This window comes from Sceloporus undulatus, chromosome 5 (genome assembly GCF_019175285.1).
Source record: "Sceloporus undulatus isolate JIND9_A2432 ecotype Alabama chromosome 5, SceUnd_v1.1, whole genome shotgun sequence".
NCBI classification, from domain to species: Eukaryota; Metazoa; Chordata; class Lepidosauria; order Squamata; family Phrynosomatidae; genus Sceloporus; species Sceloporus undulatus.
The window spans coordinates 170,505,668-170,520,054 of NC_056526.1; the positions used below are offsets into that span (position 1 = coordinate 170,505,668).

Genomic DNA, 14,387 nt, shown 5'->3' on the forward strand with positions numbered 1-14,387 from the left:
ATCATGAGGCAGCCCAGGGGCGCCGCCAGCAGCGGGCGGGAGGGCGCCGAGTGAGCCCCCCTCAGGCCCCGGACCCTTCTCTCAAGGAAGGAAGGAAGGAGAGCCCCCTCCCTCCCTCCCATGGAAGGGAACCGCGACGAGGCGGAGAAATGCGTCCAGATCGCGCGCCAGGCCCTGGAGGCCGGCAACCGGGAGAGGGCCCTGCGCTTCCTCCACAAGGCCCAGAAGCTCTACCCGACCCAGGCAGCCAAAGGTGGGAGAAGAGGGCCCAGGGAACCCCTGCTCCCCCTCCGTCCTCATTCTCTTTCCTCCTCCTCCTCCTCTTCTCCTTAACCCCTTTTCTCCCCTCAGAATTAGCTCATGCATAATCACCTCTCGCCCTGTAACTCCCCCTCGCAGACCTCTCAGGACGTTGTTGTTGTTAGCTGCCCCAAAATTGACCCCAGTTGATGGCGACCCCCTGCCCTCCACTGCTCTGCTCGTTCTTCTTCTTGTCGATGTGTGCCTTCAATAATAATAATAATAATAATAATAATAATAATAATAATAGTTTCATGTACTTATAGAATCCTAGAGTTGGAAGAGACCGCAAGGGCCATCCAGTCCAGCCCCATTCGCCATGCAGGAACTCTCAATCAAAGCATCCAGCCTCTGCTTAAAGACCTCCAAAGGAGGAGATTCCAGCACACTCTGTGTCAGTGTATTCCACTGTTAAACAGCCCTCAATGTCAGGAAGTTCCTCCTAATGTTGAGGTGGAATATCTTCTCCTGCAACTTGCATCCATTGCTCCATTGGGTCCTGTTCTCTGGAGCAGCAGAAAACAAGCTTGCTCCAGCCTCAATATGACACCCCTTCAAGTATTTAAACAAGGCTATCATATCACCTCTTAACCATCTCTTCGCCAGGCTAAACATATCCAGCTCGCTAAGTCTCTCCTCATAGGGCTTCATGGTTTCCAGGCCCTTCACCATTTTAGTCGCCCTCCTTTAAACACACTCCAGTTTCTCAACATCCTTTTTAAATGCACTATGTTTCTATTGATGCAGCAACAGAATTGCACCCCATCTTTCTCCAAATAGGGGGACTCAAGGCGGCGGACAACAAGTTCAAAACAATATAGTTTAAAAACAGTAGAAAGGCGTTAAAAGTTAAACAGTTACATTTTAAAGTTTAAAATGCATTTTAAAACAATATACAAACCTTTAAAACTTTATTGTTGTCGCCGTGTGCCTTCAGGTTGTTTCCGACTCATAGCAACCCTAAGGCAAACCCATCATGGGGTTTTCTTGGCAAGTTTCTTCAGAGGGGATTTGCCATTGCCATCCTCTGAGGCTGAGAGAGTGTGACATGCCCAAGGTCTCCAGAGTCATAGTTCAATGCTTAAAACCACTACACTATGCTGGCTCTGCTCTGGTCCTGTAAATGTAGGCCCATGGCCTCCCTGATTAACAGCCAAAACAGACCAGCTCAAAATGCCAGCTTCCCAGCGGCTTGGGGGTTTGGCATATGCACGATGCAAGCCCTGACGATGCCCCAAAGCTGCCAGGCTGCCCACACATGGGCAGGCTTCCTGGTGCTCCGGGTAAGCGGCATTTACGCATCACAAGCCACAGGAGCGCCATAAAGCTGCGATGGGGAGGGGAAAGCCGAATTTTTACCGGTTCAAAAAGTAGTATCATTTTGCCACTTCTTTTTGGGCTGGCAAAAAGCCGGATTAGGGCTGCAGCGTATGGTTGCCGCAGCCCAAGCCCAGCTCTCTTCAAACTGCCCCTTCCTGGCGGTCTGTTTCATCCCTAAGTCTATCCATCTGGTCTTCCTCTCCTACTGCCTTCCACCTTTCCTAGCATTGTTGTCTTTTCTAATTTGAAGATGTAGTAGTGCTAGTCTGGAAAATCAGTCTGCAGAGGACATCGTATGCATCTGAGGAAGTAGGCTAAAGTCTACAAAAGTTCATGCTCCCAGCTTCTTTTTCTCAATTAGTCTCAAAGGTGTTACAAGATCCCTTTGCAATACTGTCTTGTCTAGTGTTTCATTTTTTCTCATGATATGGCCAGTTTAGTCATCCTAGGTTTCAAGGGATGTTCAAGCTTGATCTGCTCCATTGATTTGTCTCCTTGGCCACAGTATTATTCTGCAAGGGAGAGTGGCAGGGTGCTTGTGCCTTGGAGGACTGGGCCCCGTGGCACTGCCCAGAGGAAGAAGAAAAGCACGAAGAGGAAGGAGGCAGTGGCTGCAACTGGCACAAGCTCATAGTATCTTCACAGGACCCAGTCCTCTCACAGTGCCCCCTTCCCCTGCTGCCTAGAGAAAGGAGAGCGTGTGTGTGCATAACATGGCTCCCCTCTCTGCTGACTTGTCCTCTCCTTTCACATACTGTATTTGTGAAACAAGTATTATTTATTTTTACTTGTTTTTTATGCCACCTTACTCCCAACATGGGATCCAAGGTGGCCCACAGAAGGAAATCAATTAAAATACAGTGCAATTATAAAAACAATTAAAACAATCAGAATATTATTTTAAAACATCCGAAAGTAATAAAACAAAACATGTGCCCTAATTTTTAACACACACACACACCTCTGCATGGTTAAATATTTAAAGCCTGCTGAAACATGAAGAGTTTTGTCCACTAATGAAAGGAAAGGGAGGGGGCAGCCTAGGCCCAAAACACACTGCAGAAATAGTCTAGTTTGAGACTGCTTTAACTGCCCTGGCTCTGTACTAGGGAATCCTGGGACTAGCAATTTATTGTGGCCCCAGAGCTCTCTAACAGAGAGAGCTAAATGTCTCACAAAACTACAAATATCTGAATTCTCTAGATTTGAGCCAGGACAGTTAAAGCAGTCTCAAACTAGACTATTTCTGCAGTGTATTTTGGACCCTAACCTCCCATGGAAGGGAATTCCAGAGGATGGGAGCAGCCACCTGATAAGGCTCTCTCTTGTGTCCTCACCAAGTGAGCCTATGTTGGTGAAGCATTCCCAGGAGGTCCATATGGAAATGCAGTCTTTGAGAGTGTTGGACCTAAGCCGTGTAGGGCTTTGTACATCATGATCATTGCTTTCAGTTGTGCCTAGAAATGAACTGGTAGCCAGTGAAGTTGTTTTAACAAGGGAATTATATGCTCCCTTTAACTGGTCCCAGTCAATATTCTGGCTGCAGCATTTTAGACCTGCCAAAGTCAGCCCCACATAGAGGAGAATGTGCATGTGGGAGAAGCAACACATTCTCCTGAAGAACTGGCTCTGCTACCTAGTATTGATGCAGATAGGCCCGAATTCTGTTGCTGGTTCCAAGTAGAGTAGACCCAGTCAGTGAATGGGAACTTCACAATATGTTGATTCACCATTCAACAACTGAGTCTGTGGATCTACTCTATTTTGGGCTAACTAATAAGATTCAAGCCAAAGGTTATGTTAGTACTTAGTGTTGCTGTAGAGTTGGAGGAAGGAATTTTGTGGCCCTCCAGATGATACTGGACTGTAGCTTCCTTCATGGCTCAAATGGTGAGGAATGCAGGGGCTTGTTCAGCAACATACAGAGAGCTGCATGATTCCTTCCTCTGATAGAGAAGATGTTGAAGACGTATCAATACTTTAGCATTGGGTAAAACATCTGTGTAAGCAGTGTCATCATTTCTCTGTAGTAAAAGAGACTTAGGCTCAAAATGGCTTGCCTTATACAGTAGTTCAATCCTCTTAGGTTCAGTGGGGAGTTATTCCTCAGCGTGACGTAGTAGTTTGAGTGTTGGACTACAACTCTGGAGGCCAGGGTTCAATTCCTGGCTTGTCCATGAAACCCACTGGGTGACCTTGGGCAAGTCACATGCTCTCAGCCTCAGGGGAAGGCAATGGCAAACCTCCTCTGAACAAATCTTGCCAAGAAAACCATAAGTAGGAAATGACTGGAAATCACACAACACACACTTGTGTATAAAGTTGGAGCCTAACACTACACAGTGAGTAGTTTTCAAAGAAGTAGCCATGTTAGTGTCTTGCAGCACAAAAAAGAAGTAAGTAAGGGGTATTTGAAATGGGTTTATGTCCATGCATGCTAATACTAAAATAAAAACCAGTTACTCTTAAAGGTACTGCTGCCACATTTTCTCCCACTCCCTTCCTCCTCCTTGTCTTACCCATTGCGTGGATGATAGAGGCAACATTTGAATTGGGTGCTCCCAGTTCAAGAGGTTTTGCCGTCATCTTGTTACCTAACATGTGGGATGATTAGAGAAAGTTCAGCCCAAAGTACTTACTGAACTTGGTAAGTCTTGCTTAATCATAAGCATGCTTAAAATGACTAGACTTCACAGTGAGTTTGTAGAGTGCCTGAGTAGGCTGACAGTTTTATCTCCCTGTAGTCCTGTTGTAGATGATACTGAACTGACTGAAGAATTTTCTCTTTTCAAAGCCCCCAACCCATATAATGTTGTAGGGAAAACATTTGGAAATCTGTGAGAAGTCTGTTTACATTTTAGAAATATGATCATATCTATACAACAAACAAACTGATTTTATACAGTGGAATCCCACACTGCAAGAAAGGTCAGCGGGACGTACTCCTAGGTGGGTACAGGTACAGTTCAATATAATAGCACTATGGGAGGTTGCTTTCATCGACAGCACTGATAAAATGTCATGAAAGCTTGAGTCTTCTCATGAGTCTGTAATTTTCTAAGAGAAGCAGTTTAGGTGTGATTGGCAAGTTTAAATTTCCAATATATCTATTCAGTTAAAGTGTATACTACTATAATTTGGGAGATGCAGGTCTTTAAAAATATACAGTAGAATAGCTTAAATGGGCATAGATTTTTCCCAAATCACCTATCTATATATTTTATATTATTATTTTTTTTAAAATCAACACTAGAAGGAAGGAGAAACAGGCAAGGACCACTGGGAATTCTGCTCATCTTCTATTTTAGCCCTTGACCATGTGCTTTAAACATATCATTTTATCCTTATGACTTACAAGCTTGCCTCTTTTAAAATGACAGCCTAAATTCTGAGCCTGGCAAATCTGACTAATATCTGAATCTTCCACATGATTGTAGAATGCCCTCCCAATTGCTATGCTAATTCCCTTTCCCAATTTCAGTTCACTTGCTTTGTCATATATCAATTTGTAATCCATATGTTATTTCCACTCAGCAAACAGTACTCACTTGTTTCCCTTTTTGTTTTAAGCTTCTTCTTAAAATGAACTCAAAATTTAGTTGGGCAGAATGTTTGAAATGCAGAAGTATGTGTGTATGTATGTATGGTCAGCTTTAGTGTCTCCACTCACAGGTTGCACTGCATCCAGATATAATTGAGTAGTGTATAATTATATTTACATTTCTTTCTGAAAGCATCTCTTCGAAGTCAACCAAAAGGCCTTATACTACAATTACTTTAGTCCACAGGGAATTTTTCTTGTTCAAACTGCCATAACAGCAATAACACAAGTTGCAATATGTAATATGCAGTGGAACTGGGTCTTTGCAATACACAGAGCATGGTTGTAGCACTGCTTCAGATTAATATCCAAAAGTCGACCAAGATTCTTTTAAGGCCTTTCCATTTTGTTACAAGATGATATAATGAATAGTTTGAGGTTAATGGGTTAGAATGTTATTTTAGCTTTGCAAGTAAAATGCCCAGAACACACTAATACCCAGAACACACTAATGTCAAACATTTAGTGTCCCCATATGTTTACCTTATCCAGTTGTGGTACACAGTTGTACGATTTGGCTGGAAATAGAGGAAAGAATCTACTGTAGTCTCTCCCCTTTTCCAAAAAGTTCTTGTTTCTAGTAAACTAGAAGTAAGTCTTAACTGTCACAAATGACCAGATTTACAGTTCATTGATCTGATAATGTAACCATGCTCACTGAGATTAAAATAATATATTTCCTGCATGATATGTTTTAATGTTTCTTCTTTAACAAAACAATTTTAACGAAGTTAAGAGATAGGACAGGAATCTGTGTGAATTCTCTCTAAGCATCTCACAATAAGATCCTTTTCATTCCTTCCTAGCAAAGAAATATGTCATCTGTGGGAATTGTACAGCCTTCTGGATTTTGTTGGATAGTTCCCAGCATTCTTCATCATTGAGTATACTGGACAGGGCTGCTGGGAGTTGCAGTTCAGCAACATCTGGAGGGCTGCACAGTTTCCACCCCTGAAGACAGAATTTTCAAGAAGGTCTGTTCTAAAGAGCATGGCCTACTTCTATCCATCTGTAATCTGAAATGTGTGACTCTCTCATCTTGCTTATTGGGTTGTTCTATATATAACATATTTAAAACTGGTTTTTTTTAAATAATAAAAAAGGGAATTTGCCTTCTTCTGAGTTTGCAAATTTTTAAAATTGAAAAAAATAATAATACTTGCAGTTGTAAATTTTTAGAAAGGACTCAAATTGGTCAAAATCTACAAGAATAAAGGGAAAATAAATGTACTTTATTAAATCTACAACCATCTTCCTGCACAGTATTAAGAATGTTTACAGTCGGCCCTTCTTTTACACGGACTTTTTATACACAGATTCAAGCATACATGGTTTGAAAATGTTCAAAAAAAGTATAAATTTCAAATATCAAACCTTGATTTTCCATTTTTTAAAAGGGACACCATTTTGCTATGTCATATTTAATGGGACTTGAGCATACATGGATTTTGTTATACTCGGGGGATCTTGGAACCAAAACCCAGAGTTTAACAAGGGTCCACTATATTTGGATTGCTGTATTAATTTGGACTTAGACAGTTGGCCCTCCGTATCCACGGATTCCTTACAGGCGGATTCAACTATCCATGGTTTGGAATATATATATATATATATAGAGAGAGAGAGAGAGGGGCAGACCTTGATTTTGCCATTTTATATAAGAGACACCATTTCACTGTGCCGTTGTATTTAATGGAACTTGAGCATCCACAAGTTTCGGTATCCATGGGGAATCCTGGAACTAAACCCAGGCAGATACCAAGGATCATGACCAGTGTTCTGTTATGGGATAGTTCCTTTCTCTTTTTGTTTAAAACACTGTATGTAGAGCCAGGAAAACAATTTTTTCTCAACAAATGAGGCTATTGCATCCACCTTTCTTTAGAAATGGTACATAACTATAGTGTAAAGGCCCTTTTATGGGTGACATCCCTGACATCATTACATAAATCCCTAATTGTCAATTTGAATTAACTCTTTCCATTCTTAAAAGAATGTTAACTCCTCTTTAGTTTCTTTAAAACACATTTGAATCTCTATGATTCATCTCTTTATATATTTTGAAAAAAACAGGCAATCTCCTATGCATCCTGGCAGTGAGATCTCATTCTGTTACATGAAGGATAGAGATATTGCTTGCTCTAGTTAGCAAGAAGAAGGTGTCAGTCCTATATATATGCTCCTCAGGAAGTTCTATTGATCTGAGCAGGACTTGCCTCTAAGTAGAGCTGTATAGGATTGCAGACTAAGTGGACATTTTGGTATGTCCTTATATTATTGAATGTGTGTACTTTGAAGGAAGGTATGCTTCCTTTTAGTCAAAAGATACTCGTTATCAGATTCTCTCTCTCTCTCTCTCTCTCTCTCTCACACACACACACACACACACACATTTGTCTTTTGGTTTCAGTAGTTTATTGATCAACTGGAAGGATAACATTCCCAATGACTGGGAGCAAGAGCTGCTTCACATCCTTTAAACTGAGTTGTGATCTCTCACTCTGTCTCTGGGAGAGGGGACAATTTTCCTCTTCTGTTTGCAGAAACAGTCCCCCCCCCCCTCCTTTAGACATAGGGAAATTGTTATGAGCAAAGTTGTCCTGTGAAATTTTATGCCAACAACTTAAGATACTTTTGTCGGAGCCTATATTTAATATATCTCTTCTGTCACAAATATCTATCTTTATATATTTTAATCACTTTTTTTTTCCTGTAGTGTTACTGGAAGCAATTATGAAGAATGGGAGTGCTGCTGGAAGTGGCACGTACTTTCGAAAGCCAGCAAATAGCAATGATCAAAGTAAACCTAACAATATGAAGGACAGAAGTGCATCTGCTGCAGGTGAAAGTGGGAAGGCATACACCAAAGATCAAGTTGAAGGAGTACAAAGGTATTGTTCTATAAACTGATCGTTTCTGTACCAACAGAGTTGGGCTTTATGTATCAGTACTAAGAGGTGTCTGTTCAGATTTGAATACGTAGTGTATTTGATTCTATACTTGAGAACATTGTGTTTGTCGAGGACCTAATGTGCTCCTTGTAGAGGTTTTAAGTAGATCATGTGGAATGGTATTGTTGCATACAGTTTGAATGTTCTCATGCATTTGTGGTTAACACATGAGTCACGTGTTTGTTTTTGCCATCTCTACCACCAGTGGCAGCAATAGCTAAATGGCTTCAGCTTTAGGATGGTCTCATGGACTGAGTGCACAGATACTATGTTAACAGAATCATGCTGCTTTCTGCTGAAGTCTGATGTGATTTGGAATAGTTTGAAACACAGTCATTGTGATGGCTAAGAAAATTCTGCATGTAAAGGCACTAGTTGTGTCAAGTTGTTGAATTCTTCTCTACATAGAAGATGTTTAACTTAATGAGACTACATATCCTGCTATAAAGTTATGGGTAAATATTTTCTGTTCAAGCTCTTCTGATTTCATGTACAGTGCACCCTTCTCTTACACAGGAATCTGTTCCGTGCGCCCCTGCCCCCCCCTCCGCCCCCGGTAAGGGGAAAAACACGTAAAGTCAAGCCCCATTAGAAGTAATGGGGCTTATGCCTGTGGGTGCGTGCCCTATTATCTCTTCCTGGTGCACCGAGGCTTTTTCCTGCGCAGGCTTCCAGTGTATGCTGGAAGCCACGTAAGCTGCACCTGCGTATAATGCGGGTGCACTGTATACATTAGTGACTTTTTGACCTTGCATCTGTTTACATCCAGCTCAGTAAATATTTATTTACAATTAGATTATGACATTATAATAATTTTTATAAGATAGGAAAATACTTAACTATGGATTGCCTTTGTCTTGTTCATTCCATGTATCCCTTTGGAGTCGATTATCACTATAGAATGTAAGAGGAAGAATATCTATTGTAAAGAGCATGTAATGAAAGTCCTGAAGATCAGGATAAGCATGAGTGGGGGACCCAAGGGCAAATGTTTGCCCTATGTCAGGCTGTGCTGAAAAGCACAATTGAAAGCCATTTTTGTTGAAAACTTCCTAGTGTGCCCTGGGTTGGTGTGTGAATGGGACATTGCTCTTGCAGGTCTCCTAGAAAAAAGCCTTCATATTTAATGGGAGCAGGGTTTTCTAGGGGCTCTGGCCAAGGCATGGAGTCCTGCATAAAAGTCCCCGAGGGCCACACACAGTTTACAGGCCACTTAATTCTCACCTCCACTAAGTGTTTATAGAGATAGGATTTCTGAAAATTAGTGAACATGGCTTAGTGACACATTTGGCTAGAGGTTTTTTATTCTATTGTTTTTATCCTGCCCTTAGGTATAAGTTCTGTGTGGATAAAAGTATTCCTGATTGCTGCCCACACGTAACAAAACAGCTCTCTGTGACTGAATTTGCTGTTATTTTGCTGCTATTATAAGTCTAATAATATGTCTTAATAGACAGAAATATAAACAAGTCCTTAAATATTTTGTATCTTTTGATATATTATACTCAGGAGAATATACACACAAACAATCTGTTGTAGCCCTTCAACAGTGTGTTGCTCAGTAACAGTTTTGCTCAACTGGGAACAGTGTAAGATGCAATAGTCCTTTACTGATTGCATAAGTACTGAGTGATCATGCAAATACATTAATTGCTGAGCAGAAGGTTTCTCATTTGGTTGCACAATTAAAGTCTGGTGAGATGAATTTCTTCTCAAAATGTTAATGAATATAGTTTTGTAATAAAGAGCAATTAGCAATGGCTGCATAGAAGCGAAATGGAGAACCATTTTGTTATAATGCTGGCATCCCTGGTGTACAGTGGGACCTCATAATCCATGGGGAATCTATTCCAGAACACACACACACATATACAGATAACAAAATCCGTGGGACTTCAAGTCCCATTGTCCCTAATGGTGGCAGGGCCACGTGCACATGCTTCCATTGGGGACAATGCGGGCTTGTCATACACGGATGCTTAAATCTGTGGATGGCAAGTTCATGGATAACGAGGCCCTGCTATATCTTTTATTGTTAGCCACTTTGATCTATCTGGAGAAGTGGGATAAAAATATTTTTATTATTATTAGTAGTAGTAGTAGTAGTAGTAGTAGTAGTAATTAAATTCCAATTGTGGAAGCCAACTAGTTCTGTCTGCCAATGGAAGGCTTCTTTCAATACAATGGGGCATGATACGATTTTTATTCATCCCCAACACAGACCCTCTTCTCAGATCTGTTCTGTGGGTCCTTCATCTCTGGCACAGATTGTGTGTGTGCTGTGCGCAGGGAGGTGCACACACATGTGCATGCACAAACAGAAGTGGTAGATGGGTGTAATTCATAACTGCCTATTGTGATGATGGAAGTCTTCTGTTGGTAGAGGGGATGAGTGAGATTCTTCTTCACCTTACATTGAAAAGGCATGGTGCCTTGCTGGTTTGTTGCTCTTGATGCAAGGAAGAGATTCAGTACTGCCTGTCCATCGCATACATGGATTTTGACCCTTCATAGAACCCCCCACTCCACAACATTTTAGAGCTTAAGAGTTTCAGCAGAATCATGCTCAAATGAGCTATTGCTCACTTCTGCTTCACACAGCCCAACAGTGGCATGTGAGTAGGACCTCTAACTTGAGCATATCCTGCCACTTGCAGCTTGTTCTTTTCTCTCTTCTCCACTTGGTCTATGTGTATGTCTTTTAATAGTTTATGTTGCCTTCTGCATTCTTCAGAGAGGGAGCCAAGGTGGGAAAGTTATTTTTTTGGTTTACAGTTCCCAGAATCCCTTGGATTGTCCAAGTTGTTGGCCAAAAAATCTCTTTATCAAGTTTTGGGTAGGAATCCACTTTCCTTTATGAAGAAGAATGTGCTATGAATCTTCCAGCCTTTCAGGTGCCATAGGGCTTCTTTCTGATTTGGTTATAAAATATTCAGATTTTCTTTCAGATGTTTATGTATTGTTTTTATATATGTTGCAAGCTGCCCTGAGTCCCATTATTGGAAGAAGGGCAGGATATAAATGAGTAAAATAATGTTAGGAAGTTATCGTAAAAATTTTAGCCTTTCAAATTGTCCAATAGAATTGTTTTAAATATTATAAAAGTGTAATGATGGTATATCCATCACGTGATAGTCATTCATATAGATATTCATTAAAATCATTTACATCTTAATACATATTTCAAAGTTGTTGTAGATGTTTTTGTTTGTTTTGTTAGTTTGTTTTTTGTTGTATTTTTTATTGGAGAATCCTACAATTTAATTTTTTGGTAATAGGAAATATATCCATTTCTAGGTTAAATGTGGTCAGCAAACTGAATTCCTGTAAAAGATATGACAGACTCACAGAAGATAATGCTACAGATAGCTGCTAGTCATAATGGCTATATATCTCCAATGCCAGAAAACTATGCCTTTGAATTCCAGTTTTTGGTGTCCCTGTCGAGTACTGCTGTATTCAAGTCTAGTTTAGATGATTCCAGTATGCATTTCATTGCCCACTGTGGGATTGAATGCTGGAGAAGACTGGCCTTTTATCTTATTAAAAATGTCTCTTTTCAATGAATATCTCAATAAATTCTAAATAATCAATAATTTAGTAGCACAGAGTTTTTGTAAGAGTTCTGCTGAAATCAGAAAGTTACTTCATGTATAAATGCAGGCACACATACAAACAGAGAGAGAGAGAGAGAGAGAGTTTTATATGCAGTTGTATGATGGGTAAAGTAACATGAAGACTGAAGCAAACATCTTATTCTTTGGTATAGAAGCATTATAAGATGAAACTAATTTTTAATCATGAATATCATAAAAATGAACTTTAATTCATGTTTGAGGCTTGGTTGTTTTGTTCTTGTATCTAAAGTTTTGTATTTGAACAATGAACTCTTGCTCTCCTACAGTATAAAGAAATGTAAAAATTATTATGAAGTCCTTGGAGTGTCCAAAGATGCTGGTGAGGAGGACCTGAAGAAAGCTTATCGAAAGCTTGCTCTGAAGTTCCATCCAGACAAAAATCATGCACCAGGAGCCACCGAAGCTTTTAAAAGTAATACTTCGTAATTTATTTTTATAGCTTGGAGAAAATACAGGGCAGAAATCACTCAACTTTTACCCTAGTCATTCATTTAATGCATTGTCCTTAGTGATCCATAAGGACCTTTCTGCATCTTGGTGGTGCCTTCTGCTTTCAAAGAGCTGTATTGTACCTTGTGCTAATTGCAGCTCTTCAGAGGTTGTTGCCAATGGGAGTTGTAGTCCTACAACATCTGGAGGGCTGCAGTTTGTCCTCCGTTGTACTAGAACATTGTGTGAAAAAATAAATAAAACTAAGTCCAACTATGTTCTACCAGTTGTGCTGAGAGAAGCATGAGGATTCCTAAAACTTGTCTATTCTAGCATACATAACCTTCTCCAGAAGCACTTACATAATAATTCTGGTAGCTATTTTGTTTCTGTTCTTCATTATTTGGTTGCAGTCCAGTGCATTCAGAGCCTTGCAACTGATGTGGCAAACTGAAACAATAATGCAGGCTAATTAACCCTTATTCGAAATACTTGAAACCAGAAGTGTTTTGAAGTTTGGATTTTTGGGGATTTTGGAATATTTGCATATACATAATGAGATGCCTCAGAGATGGGATCCGAATCTAAACACAAAATTCATTTGCTTAATATACACCATATAAACATAGCCTCAAGATAATGTTATATAACATTTTTAATTTTGTGCATGAAACAAAATTTATGTACATTGAAACACCAGAAAGCAAAAGTGTCAGTATCTCAGCCACCCATGAAAAATGTTTTGGCTTTTGGAGCATTTTGGATGTGTGATATTCAAGCTATAGACTGAAGGTGGTGTGGGGGGATTCAATTCTGAAATAAAGAAACCATATTATTGTTTGTGTGATAATATCAATATTTTGATACCTTTTAGAAATACAGGCTGGATTGTTATTTATTGATTTCATTTGAATTGAATCAGTTCAATTCTATTGATATCCCATCATTTTCCCAAAGAGGGACTCCAAACAGCAATTCTGCAGTTAGTTTATATGTCCAAAATATGTTATATTTTGTTGGTTTGGAAGCCAAAAATTACTCCTTCTATCCAGCAAGAATATGGAAGTGCTTGTGAATGAAGGTAGAGTGCGTTTTCACCAAGTGGATACAGCATGCTGTCACCTGCACTGAAAGTAGAAAGAATGGCAAAGGGCTGATACCGTATATTATTTTTTTCTCTTCTGAAGCAGCACCCCTTGTCATATTATTGTTTTTTGTTTGTTGCTTAAACAGTCTTTGTGAACAAAACAAATGAAGTTGGTGCAGAGGTTCTTGGCTGTTTCCCTCCAGTGTGGAATGTGGGATTGAGAGAGACTAGTGGCAAGAGGGACTGTAGAGGGACTGCAAAGGTGAAGAACAAGAGGGAAGGAAACAAGGACTTAAGTAACAGAAAGTAAGAGAGATTTTGAAATTGCCTGCTCTGTCAGTCAATTTGTGGGGTGAAAAACAACTTCCTTGTTCCTAAAATAAATCTACTTGTAGTTGGAATGAAGTGACACAGGAGCTTCTGGACTGGGAGGTATTTGCAAGGAATGTATTCTCAGTGTGAAGGGTGTGGCTTCAGTGGCTTCTGCTGAGTTTTAGGAAGAGGAGAGCAAAAGAGTCTGATCGTGGAAGCTGCTTTCCCTGTTCATGGAAATGGAAAAATGTAGAAATAGTGCACACCTCTCTCCTTAGCCCTCCAGTTTGACCTGTAGTCTTCCCTGAAAGGGAGTGATGGTGGGAAGTCTTCTCTGATGCCATTCAGAAATTGAGAACACAGACTTTCTCCCTAAAATCTACCAGCTTTTCAGTCAGTCAAATTTAGCTGTCTTTCTTCTTTTTTGAGCAAATTTGGTGCCAAAATCACAGATGAAGATAGATTTGTAAGTTTGTTCAAGGTTGAACATGCTTTCAGAGACAATGGACATATTAATCAGTATCTTTTGCAGCACAGTGCCTTTTGATCTTGTTACCATGGGGATATATTTATTTACATTTCCAGGTGTTTTCAAAGGGAAGAAATGGGGAACAAGATGTGATGGTTTTTAAATCATGTTGTGCATAGTAGCTTCCATACATTTTAATACTGTTCTTATGTCTGTGTGTAGTGTGGGAGTGTGCAGTGCAATTGAAGCATTCTGGTTGAGCACCTCACTTATGAGCAAA

The 14,387-nt window shown here is 40.1% G+C and overlaps 1 protein-coding gene across 1 annotated transcript in view; it reads left to right on the forward strand.

Annotated features, from left to right (window-relative positions):
- Window positions 1-14,387, forward strand: part of DNAJB14 (DnaJ heat shock protein family (Hsp40) member B14) — a 30,121-nt gene continuing 15,734 nt past the window's right edge. The window contains exons 1-4 of the mRNA XM_042468360.1: window positions 1-80; window positions 116-253; window positions 7,938-8,112; window positions 12,077-12,222. Of these exons, the coding sequence (XP_042324294.1) occupies window positions 121-253; window positions 7,938-8,112; window positions 12,077-12,222 (454 nt within the window). The 5' untranslated portion in view covers window positions 1-80; window positions 116-120. The remainder of the gene's footprint in view (window positions 81-115; window positions 254-7,937; window positions 8,113-12,076; window positions 12,223-14,387) is intronic.